General features: G+C 45.3%; 4 protein-coding genes across 4 annotated transcripts; all 4 read left to right on the top strand.

The window, feature by feature from the left end:
• The first annotated feature begins 378 nt into the window (after positions 1-378).
• On the top strand, positions 379-5,433 carry LOC125771623 (glucose dehydrogenase [FAD, quinone]-like). Its single transcript, XM_049442419.1, has 3 exons — positions 379-2,106; positions 3,352-3,572; positions 3,655-5,433. Exons 1-3 carry the CDS (start codon positions 1,487-1,489, stop codon positions 4,752-4,754), a joined length of 1,941 nt encoding a protein of 646 aa, XP_049298376.1. The 5' UTR covers positions 379-1,486; the 3' UTR covers positions 4,755-5,433.
• On the top strand, positions 5,426-8,362 carry LOC125771624 (glucose dehydrogenase [FAD, quinone]-like). Its single transcript, XM_049442420.1, has 4 exons — positions 5,426-6,903; positions 6,971-7,191; positions 7,265-8,082; positions 8,161-8,362. The coding sequence occupies exons 1-4, from the start codon at positions 6,290-6,292 to the stop codon at positions 8,359-8,361; spliced, it is 1,854 nt and encodes a 617-aa protein (XP_049298377.1). The 5' UTR covers positions 5,426-6,289; the 3' UTR covers position 8,362.
• A 688-nt stretch (positions 8,363-9,050) lies between these two features.
• On the top strand, positions 9,051-10,819 carry LOC125769547 (uncharacterized). The gene is made up of 3 exons (XM_049438280.1): positions 9,051-9,498; positions 9,563-10,251; positions 10,298-10,819. Exons 1-3 carry the CDS (start codon positions 9,051-9,053, stop codon positions 10,586-10,588), a joined length of 1,428 nt encoding a protein of 475 aa, XP_049294237.1. The 3' UTR covers positions 10,589-10,819.
• A 320-nt stretch (positions 10,820-11,139) lies between these two features.
• LOC125766912 (UDP-glucose 4-epimerase) lies at positions 11,140-13,076 on the top strand. The gene is made up of 4 exons (XM_049433009.1): positions 11,140-11,758; positions 11,835-11,960; positions 12,037-12,575; positions 12,728-13,076. Exons 1-4 carry the CDS (start codon positions 11,513-11,515, stop codon positions 12,870-12,872), a joined length of 1,056 nt encoding a protein of 351 aa, XP_049288966.1. The 5' UTR covers positions 11,140-11,512; the 3' UTR covers positions 12,873-13,076.
• The last annotated feature ends 428 nt before the right edge of the window (positions 13,077-13,504 follow it).

Genomic DNA, 13,504 nt, shown 5'->3' with positions numbered 1-13,504 from the left:
ATTTTTTGGCACCTAATCTATCTAATCTTTAAGCTGATATCTATGGAGCTATCAAAATATATCTTCCAATAAAATAAATAAAAAATAATTAAATTCTTGAATTTGGAAATAATTTAAGTTTTTGTCAATTTGACCAATAAGATTTGTATTATCTAAGGACGAGTATTTTGAATTACAACGTTGCAGTTTGTTGCATTAGCTTCGTAATTGTCGATCTAAATTAGAATTTGAGTGGAGTAGAACTGGTCTCTTAAGTGCGCAAGGACGAGCACTATGAGGTGTACGATGAATTGGACTCGCCAGACTCCAAGCTCCCGTGGGCAGGTCATGTCATTCGAATGAAACCGGACGACCTAGCCCATATAGTCCTTTTATGGACATGAACGGAGGAGTGCGTGAAAGGTGTAAACTGAGATGGAATGTTGTCATTGACATGCCCACCAGAAAAACCTGGATTAACAGACGACCGGTCTTCAGGTGCTAGGCCGTGAGTGACTTATAGGACTCCAGGAGCAGCTCAAGTAATCGCTCGATAAGTAATTGAGTAAGAAGAATTTTTGAATATTACCACTGGATGACCTCGTGAAGCAAGTAGTAGCTATTTTTAAAAACGTCAACAAAAAAAAGGTCTGACATCGACTTAACTCCAAGGTTTATAAAGACATTAACAATAAAACCCTTCACAGGGGAGTAACAAAAAGTAAAAGCTTTCACATAATTATCCAATCACGTGTTCCACATCAACATTGAAAACATGTGCTACCGGTAATGATATGAATAAAACATTACCCATTCCAACATTCCGAAATGCATCGTAGCATAAAATATTGCACGAAAACAGTGGACAGCTCTGCAAAACGTTGCACAGTTGCAGTTCTACGCATCCTATCGCAATGCGCTGCACTTGTATGCAACACACCGGTATCAAGCTCACCTCCCACCTGTGTGTGTCATCGACAGCTAGCTCCAACCAGCGTGCGGCGATACAATTGGGGAAAAAGTGCAGCTCACAGTTACAGATTACTCTCCGAATGTGTTGGGCGGTGTACAAGTGCGTTCCGTGCAATCAGTGATCGAGCCCGCGGCGGTACATTATAAGGTTTGTGGTGCGGTCATAATAATGTTTACCAACAGGACAGCAGAACAGCTAGGACGGTAGAAAAGTCGTCTAACTTGTGACGGTTTTACGTAATGGGCAGTGTTTGTGTACGAAGCGTTACAAGTTTCATTTTTGAAGCTCTCGACGAACAGCAGAAACCGTCTGGTTCTTAGTATGCATTATTACCGTGAAGTGGAAGGACCAGTTATGTTGAATCAATGGTGAAATTATGGTTCGGTAGTGTTACATGACGTGGCTTCCTATCTTTGTTTAGTTATCAGGTCTCAAACGTTTTGTGTAAAAGTGCAATAGTTTCGGTACTGATTGTGATCCTCAAAAGTGTTCAAAGTTCTTCAGAGAGGAAAACACCCCTTAAGATACTTCACAATGAATGTCATCTTGATTCTGCTGTTGGTCGCTTCATCTGGATACTGCTTTATCCAGAAACAATCCCAACCGGATACGAGCAATCTTACCGTCGGGAACTTTATTGACTTTACGCAATGGTTAGGCATCGACTATGGACAGCCAAAGCTTCGCAAAAGTTACGATTACGTTATAGTCGGTGCCGGTCCAGCCGGGAGTGTCCTTGCGACAAGACTCAGTGAAGATCCAACCGTTACGGTACTGTTGCTGGAAGCTGGCCGAGCAGAGATACCAATAGTGACCGACATGCCACTGGCAGCTCCTAATCTACAGGCCACAGATTACAATTTCGCCTATGAATCGGAACCACAAACTCGCGGATGTCTTGGTCTGTGGGATCGCAAGTGTAGTTGGCCCCATGGACGTGGTGTCGGTGGATCTACCATCATCAACTACATGATCTACACGCGCGGTAATCGGCGTGACTACGATGCCTGGGCCGCCGCCGGTAACCCCGGTTGGAGCTGGGACGAAATGTTGCCGTACCACATCCGTTCGGAACGGGCGAACATTCGCGACTTCGATCGGAACGGATTCCACGGCCGGAATGGTCCACTGTCGGTGGAGGATTGTCCTTTCAGGTGGGTAATTGTAGTGTGCAACAGTAGACCAAAAACCTGATCCCTTAGACGCTAGAAGGTAATGAACTTTTAAACTCGCCACCATGCTTTTGACGGGTTACAGCTTTGCCCGAGACACGCTTGAGCAGGGTGCGTATGTTTACGATGCTCATTAAAAGCACACATGCGTACACTGGACGAGCGAGCTGCCCATCCGGTAAGCCACCGGTGCTTTCGCAAAGTCAATTTGTGGAGGTGTTTAATGTTTGATTGACCGTCACCGAAGTGCAGTGCGAAGTATGATGCAACGATGAACCGGTTGCTACACTTAATAGAAGTGTGTAACAATTCGTGGGAAATAGTGAGGTTATTTCTAATCGGAATTATACCATAAATTTACTGTTGATATTTTTACGAAACAGATTGCTCTCGAAAAATAAACAAAAAACTAAAAGAAATTTAATTCTCGTTTTGCAATAAATCGATTCATGGAGTATCACTTCATTACCTGTTGCAAAACCTGTTTGATTTTATTTGCTTCTTCTGACACACTTTTCACCATTGCGCCGGTTTTGCAATGATCTTCTGTTCCTGGTGTTCCTTATAAAAAAAAAGGAAAACCGTTAAACGAAGCAAATATATTTTTATCTTTCCTTTTACTGGTATACTTTCACTTTTATTGTTATTACACTTCACCCAATTACCATTCACTTGCAGAAGCCATGTGCGTCCAGCATGTCATTGTCATTTTTACATTTTCTTCATTTCCCGCCAAAAAATCTTTATGGCCACATTGTTCAAATTATCTTTATATGGTATAACCGGTAGTGTAAGAGACAAGAATTCTCAATATCGAAGGAAATCTTGTGTCATGCTTTGTCGTTATTGTCAATTCATTTGTGTAGTGAACAGAACCGAATGTAGTATACACATGTTTGGATTTTATATAAAATTTTAATATCTATTGTATATGTTGCTTTTTCCATTAAAATGATCTTGAACAAGATTTTTAAAAAAATTCATCATAATTTGTACGTTGCTACATGATTTTCTTGTCCGAAAAACGTTTGACCCGTTCAATTTTACCTTTTGCGCCTAAAAGGTATGCAATTCGATGCACCACACGCTATAACCGTTATTTTTCAAATTCACCATCATGAGTACGAACTCTCAAAGCATGGCTTTTCATTAGGCCAACTATTTCTCTTTTCTACGCCTTTTCCAACCCACCCTCTCTTCATCCATCTTTCTCGCTCTCTTCAACAGATCAAAAATAGCGACAAGTTTTATCGAAAGTGGACAACAGGCAGGTTATCCCTACGTCGATTACAATGCCGGCGACCAAATCGGTGTGTCCTTTCTGCAGGCAAACACGCTCCAGGGCCGTCGTGTTACCAGCGGTAATGCTTACCTCTATCCAGCCCGCAAGCGTCCCAATCTGCACATTCTTCCCCGTGCCTGGGTGACAAAGGTGCTGATTAATAAGGGTAACTATCACGTACCGAAAAAGGAGGGAACCGTTCGCAAGAGATTAATTGCAATCGATTATCTTGTCTATTTCGCGCGCAGCAACCAAAGAAGCTACGGGTGTCGTTTACGTGCGGGATGGTAAAACGCAATCGGTAAAGGCACGCAAGGAGGTTATACTGTCGGCTGGTGCGTTTGAAAGCTCCAAACTGCTGATGCTGTCCGGCATTGGACCGGCGGAACATTTGGAGTCGTTGGGTGTTCCGGTGCTGCAGGATTTACCCGTGGGCGAAATTCTGTACGAACATCCGGGCGTGTTTGGGCCAGTATATATCGTACGCGAACCGATCGATGACTACATCACCTTGGATGGGAACATCAACTTTAGCAACATCTTCCAGTACCTGAAAGGGCGTGGTGTGTTCACCACCAACTCCGTCGAGAGCTTAATGTACGTGAAGTCACCGGTGGCGGCTAGTCCCGATCCCGGACTGCCAGATGTGGAGATAATGCAAGCGTTCTCGTCGTTTGACTACGACACCGGGTCCGGTACTCCGCGAGCGTTCCGTTTAACGAACGCCACGTTCGAGGGTTACTTCCGTCCGATCATGAACCTGCGATCGTTCCAATATTTGCCAATGTTGCTGAAACCTTACACACGTGGAAAGCTACGTCTAAAGTCGAGGAATCCATTCCACCATCCGGTGTTTCAGTATCGCTACTTCGAGGATGATCGTGACATTGAAGCTTTGGTGTATGGAATACAGGAAGCGATACGAGTTACCTCGCAGGAGGCCTTCCGTCGCATCGGTGTTGAACTGTACCGCAAACAGGTGCCGGGATGTGAGCAGCATCCGTTCGGGACGCATGAATACTGGCGTTGTCATGTCATGACCTTGACGGGTACCTTCCACCATCAGGTGGCGACCTGCAAGATGGGTCCACCGAGTGATCCGGAAGCGGTGGTAGACCATGAGCTGCGGGTGTACGGCATGCGGAGGTTGCGCGTTGTGGACATTGGCGTCATCCCATTTCCACCCACCGCACACACATCCGCCATTGCGTTTGTGATCGGTGAAAAGGCAGCCGATCTGGTGCGGGATGCGGCCCGTAAGGGAGACTATCGAAGTAGGGAAAAACATTCAACGCCCTTACCAGTGCAATCTTTCCGCGGATCACCATTCGAGTGGCCATTTAAATAAACAATAGGATGTCGGGTTTGGTGACCTTTTTGTCCTTACGGGGTTTAGCTCTGAAGCACAATCTTCCAACTGGCATTAATAAATACATCAACGCCGAGAAAAAAAGGTCATCAGACGAGACGGACTGTAACACATAAATCCACATCCCGCCAAACGTATGACCCCGTCCCGATTCCAGTCGTTCAATAAATCGTCCTCATTAGTATGACCGCGTTAAACAATTTGGCATGGAAGCAGCATAAAAAAACAACTCTTCCACAAAGGGTACGATTTAACGAAAAATAAAATTATCCCACTCTTACCTCCTAGTGGGTTTGCTCCCGTTGGTTCGTGTTGCGGTGTAGTTGTTGCATAATGCCAAAAATTATGTTACGATCTTCATGTACTGAACTGGAGACCAGCGAGGAGGCAATGTAAAAAACAAAAATCCACCTCCAAACAGCGCACACTATCGACCGTTTGGCTGATGGTTGTCTATAGCGGATAAATGAAGCGAAGCATTAAATTGACGACCGGTGGGGAGCGCGAAGCATTATGCTCGGCCACAGCAATGCCCTACAGCGGCCACTTGACGACATTCTTTATACACCTGGCTTAAGCTGCGCCACGCTTTGGCAACAGGCGTCAACACGATTTGACTAATCTACTACATGTTTGTCCGATCCACCTACAAGCCGGGCAGGGCAAAGCCTAGTAATAATACTCAACTTATCACTTAAGTGTTTTATTTTTATTTTAACCTTTTTATAATGTTAAGCTTCTTTTCGAGAATTCTGGTGTTTGAATGTGCTATAAAATATTGTACTTTTCTTTTTCTGTTATTTAAAAAATGTAAATTAAAAAAACTTCGACCACGTCACGACCTTCGACATTTAATTCTATTTCTAATCTAACTAAATTTTATTTGCACGCAATCAAAACCGATTTCGTTTATCAGTATACAGTGAAGGGTAGAGGAGACTGAAGGTAAGGACAAATGTATCACAAAGTATTGTAAATAAAGCGTTTAATTTTGCGATAAATTTATCAATTAATTAATGTATTCATTTATGTAAGCAACAAGGATTGACACCTCCGAAACTATCGATTGCAGACGATCGTTTATGATCGATATCGATCCATCGACCTGTTTGGAGGCCAAATCAAACCACTTTTCTATTCCAGCGCAGAGAAACGTAAGCACGCAAAACCGAACGCCCCGGCCAGTGTGTGCCCATTGATGCATCCACATGCATATGGTTCGTGTGAGGCGCGAAATGTAGTGGCAAGGTAAGCGCCAGATGTGCGTAACGACTGGTGTGCGGTGATACCTCCCGCCACATTTCGGTAGGGTTCTCTTTCGGTGGTATGCGGTAGCCTACGCTACGGACGATGCGAGGCACTGGATGGAAGAAACAATTTCAGCTGCAATGTGCGATCAGATCGTAGCTAACCGTCAAACGATGCGGTACGGATTGTGACACAAAGTGCAGGTGCGTCGGTAAAGTTCTCCGTGGAAAGTGATAAAGCCCGCTAAGGATCGCACTTGCAAAAGAATGTCCCAAGCGCGTGGTGTTGTGATAACGTTGCTCCTAATTCTTGGAGGTGTAATCCAACCGTCCCGTGCCTTGCTTAGCCTGAGCAACATTACAAGCCTCGTCTACGACGCTAAGGAGATCAATTATGGGCGACACACGCTGCTAGACTCGTACGACTTCATCATCGTCGGTGCGGGTCCTGCAGGATGCGTGTTGGCCAATCGACTCTCGGAAGATCCGACCGTTACAGTGCTGCTGCTAGACATCGGCAGGGGTGAGATCCCGCTCTTCACGGATTCACCTCTTGTCGGTCCGATACTTGCCTCAACGGACTACAATTTTGGATATCAAACGGAAAAGCAACAGAATGGATGTCTCGGATTACGGGGCGGACGTTGCAGTTGGGCACACGGACGTGGTGTAGGTGGATCGTCCATCATTAACAATGTGATCTTTACGCGCGGTAATCGTCGCGATTACGATGGATGGGCCCGGGCAGGTAATGAGGGTTGGAGTTGGAACGATGTGTTGCCGTTATTTAAGCGTATCGAAACGGCCAATATTCGTGACTTTGGTGATAATGGGTACCACGGTACCGATGGCCGCCTTTCGGTGGAGGACTGTCCGTTCAGGTAAGTATGGCGTGCGTGCAAGTGGTACCCATTAACATGGACGACGTAAATGTCTCTCTTTGTGCAGATCGGACATCGCGCGAGCGTTTGTGAAGAGTGCTGAGGCGGCTGGTTATCGCTATCTCGATTATAATGCTGGTGATAATTTAGGTGTATCGTTCCTGCAAGCACACACGCGTAATGGGCGACGGGCGACAGGAGGTAATAGCTATCTCCGGGATATAGTGAATCGCCCAAATCTTCACATCGTTACACGTGCCTGGGTTACCAAGATTCTCATCGATCCCGGTAAAACACTTTTATTTGCTTACTACACGGCTGGACGTTGGTGTCATTGGATGGAAGTTCTTTTCAATTGCAGATACTAAAGCAGCCACAGGAGTACGTCTCCTGCATGAACGACAATATCACGAGGTAGACGCAGACCGGGAAGTGATTCTCTCTGCGGGAGCCTTCGAAAGTCCCAAGCTTCTGATGCTTTCTGGTGTAGGACCTGCAAAGCATCTTCGACAGCATGGTATCAAGGTACTGCATGATCTACCGGTCGGTCGGAAGGTGTACGAACATGGCGGTGTTTTTGGACCGATTTTCATCATTCGCGAACCTACGGACAATCTGGTGAGCTTCGAACAGCTAGCCAACGCTGGTGAGTTCTTACGCTTCCGCAATGGTTCCGGACCGCTCACATCGAACTCGGTCGAAAGTCTTCTCTACGTCAAGTCACCGTTTGCGGAAGATCCCGATCCAGAGTATCCGGATGTGGAGGTTATGCAGGCATTCACCTCATTCAGCTTTGACACTTCACCGGGATCGCGAAATGCTTACTTTCTCACCGATCGGATGTACAACGAATACTTCCGACCGTTGGCAAATACGAGGAACTATATGTTTCTGCCAATGCTGCTCAAGCCACGGGCAGTGGGACGCGTTGAGCTGAAGTCATCGAACCCATTCAACCATCCGATGTTCCGCTATCAGTACTTTGAGGATGATCGCGATGTTGACGCGATCGTGTACGCCATTAAGGAGGTGATTCGTATCAGCACTAAAGCACCGCTGCGTAAATTTGGCGTAGAGCTTTACACCCGCAAAGTGCCCGGTTGTCAGTATATGGCTTTCAACACGATCGACTATTGGCGATGTCACGTACGGCACCTAACGGCAACATTCCAGCATCAGGTAAGTTGAGCGGGATCAAACATTAACTGGGATTACGTGAAAAACGTTAATTGTGTTAATTGTCTTTTTCCCTTCCAGGTGGCCACATGTAAGATGGGTCCTCCTGAAGACCCTGAAGCTGTCGTTGACAACCGTCTGCGCGTGTACGGTATCAAGCGGTTGAGGGTGGCCGATGTAGGCATTATTCCGGAAGCACCAACCGGACATACCTGTGCGCACAGTTTTCTTATCGGAGAAAAAGCTGCCGAACTTATCAAAGATGACCATCGACTCCACTAAACGATCGTAGGTCTCTTGCCAAGCTGAAACTCGGAGCAAAATGTTTCACCATGCGTTAGTGATACGTTTCTTTACGTACGATTAACGGCATTGAAATGTAGGGAGAAAATCGGCTCTTATAGTCACGTCAAAACGATTACCAAAGACAACCATCAATCCGTCGCGACCTCAGTTTTTGGGGTGCGCTCCTTACCGTGAAAACCGTGTTGCGCCGGAGATGAATGAAATTAATTATCCGTTGCCTCACTCCATATGCCGGTGGGAGCGAAGAATAGACACGCCAAGATAAACGATGACTGATGGAAATACGCATCTAATGCAGATCATTACAGCAAATGGAATTGAGATCGGCTCTATGGTGTGTGAGTGTGAAAGTGTAGACTTAGGCAAAATTATTGATCCACAGTGGAGCTATTCATTCATTGTGTCACATTCCAATGTTACGGGCCAATGGAGACAGGTTCATGATCATATATGTTGCACAAAACGAACTCCATGCACGAAGTTAACAGTGCTGGCAATGGGGCAGCTATGCAGTTTGTTTTGAATTTGACGCGAGCAGTTCCAACAACATCCGTAAGTGTAAACTTTACACACTATCCCGCTCTGGACATACACTTTATCCAAGAAACTCGGGGCAGGTACCATTAGTTCCTAACAAGCAGCGCAAGACAGCGCATCCAAACGCGATGAGGAGAACACGATTATTAGTGATGTTAGCCGTATTTCTGGCCGAGCGTTGTTCGGCTGCTGGTGCTTCACCCAAAATTATACTAGATAGTCACTTTGCGTACATTATACTGGGAGGGGATCATGTGGCGGAAAGCATTGGAAGGTACCTCTCTGCTCGGGATACCAATAAAACGGTGCTAGTGCTTAAGGGAAACCGGTGTAACGATGTACTGGAACCATCCGAACCATCGAAGCTGTGGTTGGAGGTATCGTACCTCTTTGCCGAGAGTGCTCACTATCTGGGGTACGAGTTTATCGATCCGTTTCTGCACGGTTCTAAGCCGGGCATTGCGTTCACGAATCAAAGTGCAAACTTTATTCCACCGCTGCAGCAACTGTATGCCGTCGATCCGAATCTGAAGATGCTAACAGATGCTAGACCACAGAGGATCATCTACAACAAGGGTAAGAAAGAGCAGGACGGAGATGGGGAGAGATCGCATAAATTACATCCATTTTCAAATTGCAGCATCTTCAACAGCATTAGGAGTTGAAGTAAGTATCAACTTTGAAACACACTACATCTTTGCCAAAGAGGAACTCATCATTGCTGGAAGATGTTTGGAGGACTATCAATTACTTTCTCAAGCGGATATAGTGGCGTCCGACACTCTGAATAAGTTGCTCACCGATATTCCTCTCGAGATAGCGCTTAAAAGTCCCATCATAGCACCGATCTACAGTCTTAACAGTATTACACCGCACAGCCCAACGCTCCCAAACAAACAACCATATTGTTTGCTGGCTACGGAACTATTCATCGAGACACTTTCAAAATCGGAAACGATCAAACAGGGCATACAACCAAACGCTAAGGTGAACATTGTCGTGAAGGAACAGGAACCAAATCCCTGGATAGGATTTAATCCCTCCGTCATATATCCGGAGTCGGCTGCGGAGTTAAACGACCCAGCAACAATATTCAAGGTTCTTGCGGATACGATTGAGGTGTGTTTGAAATTAGGCACAAGTCAAACATTTCAAAAGCTAGGTCTATCACTTCAACCACAACAGATACCAGATTCGGCCGCATATACCTGCCCACCAAACGCACCCGACAGCGTGCTTTGTTTTGTAAACTATACGCTGTCCACCGTATACAACAGTGTCGAGGTAATGAACTTGTGCCAGCCCTCCATTGACCCTGGAGTATGTTTTCCGTTTCGTTTGTAACTGTTTGTTCCTTCCCTTATGATCACCCTAGGATCACCCGGCAAAAGTGTCTCCCCAGCTGGAAATGGAGTATCTTGCCAATGACTTTCGTTTGAAATCGTCTCGCAATCTACGACTACTTCCATTTGGGCTCACATCACCGTTCCTGGAACACTGGTGGAAAGGAATATTCTCGCCCAGGAAAGTGATACGTGAATATACGACCCGAATCGGTATCTTGAGACCAGAGCTGACGCAACTCAAGCACCTTTCGATTGATGCGCTGTTGGACAAGCTAAGGGAACGATTAAAGGTTATTGAAAGTATGCCGCCGAAACATTAGATAAGCGAAAGGGTGCTGCATGTGTGCGATACCTCTAGTCGTACAATGATTGATGCGTGACTTTCTGATAGTACCTATCACTGCGGAGAGTCAATAGTCAATAAGCTATAGCGAAATAAGGCAACTGATGGATATATATATTTCTTAGCGAACATTGGTGCAAGTTAGCCAAGAATGGAAGATATTATTGAATATACAATAAAATACGTTTCAGTATGATATTTAATAAATGAAGGTGTCGCGTTGCTTCAAGTTTGAAAAGGTAAATTTAACGGAATCCATTCTTGTTAGATTTCAAGCTGCTCGATGAAGCACTGATAAGAATCCATAGAGAATCATGCAGTTACATTTGATAAGTACGGTCAAATGGCGAGGGAAATTGTTTCATTATTGAATCAATAAAAACAAATAAATTTAAAAAAAATCTATTTCACATTATAACTTTTAACTGTTCTTGTGGTAACTTTTCATTTCAACCTCAAAAAGGGCATTTAAACATTTTGTTTGTTGGTGTTAGTGCAATGTCAAACTGTGTACGTCAGTGTAAAACGTTGTTTGTTTACTTTTGGTGGGCCCATACACGCTTCGAAAACTCGCTTGCGACCCGTTGTTGCTTTATTCTTTACGGGTGGATGAATGGAGTGAAAACAATTTATCATCAACAGCCCCAGTCAGCTCATACACTGAAAGCCAAATGTTTGATAAGACATCCACACAACGCCATGTAATCAGTCGTGGGTAAGAAGATGCGTTTGTGTCGCATAAAGCAGTTCATTCGGAGCTAGAGCACCACCAATTGTTAGATGAGCTGTCGCATCCGGGAGAGTTGGATCGTAGTTAGCATTTGCGTGGCAAACGTGTGACCATACTACAAGGCGGTATTCGGTGCGTATTCTTCCAAGCACACGTAGCAAACAAAAAATCATGGCGCTCAGCATACTCGTTACGGGAGGTGCCGGCTTTGTCGGATCGCACACCGTGCTGGAACTGTTGAACGCTGGCCACGCGGTCATTTGTGTGGATAACCTTTGCAACGCATACGGTGGAGGAACGGCGGAATCGAAGCTGCCAGAATCGTTGAAACGGGTGCAGGAAATTACGGGTGCTAGTGTAACCTTCTGTGACGTGGACATTCGGGACCGTGATGAATTGCGGAGTGTTTTCAAAAAGGTTTGTCCCATTTATTCCTCTGTTTGTACAGCTGTCACCTCTTTACTGGTTGCTAATGGGTAATTACTTTTTACAGCACAAAATTGATTGTGTTGTGCATTTTGCTGCACTCAAGGCCGTCGGTGAGTCGTGTCGAATTCCATTGAAGTACTATCAAAACAACATTACCGGGACGAGCATTCTGCTGGAAGTGATGGCAGAGGTATTGCGTGGCAAAGGGCTGGAGGGAGTCGCGGTATTGAAATAATGCTTTCTTTCCCAATTTACTTTGTTTTAAGGCTGGCGTTTTTAAGATAGTGTACAGCTCGAGCGCCACCGTGTACGGTGAGCCACAGAAGCTGCCCTTGACGGAGAGCCATCCGACGGGCAACTGTACCAACCCGTACGGTAAAAGCAAATACTTTACGGAGGAAATCATGAAGGATCTGTGCGAATCGGATCCACGCTGGACGGTCGTTTCGTTGCGCTACTTTAATCCGGTCGGCGCACACAAATCAGGCCGAATCGGAGAGGATCCGAACGGTGAACCAAACAATCTGATGCCATACATCTCCCAAGTGGCCGTTGGACGGCGTGAGTGTTTGCGCGTGTTTGGCAACAACTACGATACGCCGGACGGAACCGGTGTGCGCGATTACATCCACATCGTCGATCTGGCCGAGGGACACGTGAAAGCAATCGATAAGCTGGCCGGTGGCACGATTAGTGGGTTCTGTGTGTATAATCTTGGTACGGGGCGCGGGTACTCGGTGTTGGAAGTAGTTAAAGCCTTCTCGAAAGCATCCGGAAGGGAGGTCAAGTACGAGATTGTAGATAGGTAATAACCGTTCCTCATTCTTCACGTTAACCTACATATTTCATCAACCCATTTTATCTACCCTCACTCGAAAAGCACTTTTGTACATTCCCTGTATATGTAATTCCTGTATAACACACAAACACACACGAATTCCCTTCTTATACATCTAGACGTCCTGGAGATGTTGCGGCCAGCTACGCGGACGTATCGCTTGCCGCCAAAGAGCTCGGATGGACCGCAAAACGGGGGCTGGACGAGATGTGCGAAGACACCTGGAACTGGCAGAAAACTAATCCCAAAGGATTTGCTGGATAGCTGGGGGATGGAACACGGGACCACCGGGTGATCTGTCACTAATTGCACCAAAGTTTTCGTTGCATTTGCAGCCATATAATTCGCTAACTAATTCCTTTCGTACAACCCACAATGCTTTTAGTTGCATTTCCCCATGGATGTATCGCTTTTTAGAACGATAGTTAGTAAATCTTTAAGAGCTTAAATAAATCAACTAAGCCCAAATGTATATGTACTAATCACCATTCCTCTGCATCGGAATGGCCTTTTTACGCATGGTTCGTTAATCGCTTTGCTAGTAAAATTGATAGTCGCGTTTGAAAGTAAAATAAAATAAGCGAAAGGTTATAAAGCAACTCACCGAAAGTAATTATTTCTCTGGTCACGTCGTTGGGAACTTTTTATCCCTCCGAATCATGACCCCGAATACGATTTGGTTCACTGTTCGTGTCTCGTTGAAGTCTTCCATTCCTTTTTCGTGGGGTTTGTAGCGCTTTAAATCCGCGTAAACAAAAGAAATTCGCAAAAGATCTCTGTTATTGCTTTTGTTTTGTTGTGCAAGCAGAATTCAACAGAATTTTTCAAAACTTCAACACCAAGGTTACTATATTGAGTTTTGATTTTTATTTGTAAATAACACAATGCCAACCGTA

The sequence above is a fragment of the Anopheles funestus genome, chromosome 3RL (assembly GCF_943734845.2).
Source record: "Anopheles funestus chromosome 3RL, idAnoFuneDA-416_04, whole genome shotgun sequence".
NCBI classification, from domain to species: Eukaryota; Metazoa; Arthropoda; class Insecta; order Diptera; family Culicidae; genus Anopheles; species Anopheles funestus.
Note: the sequence above shows the minus strand (reverse complement) of the source record. Positions and strands in the feature narration are given on the sequence as shown.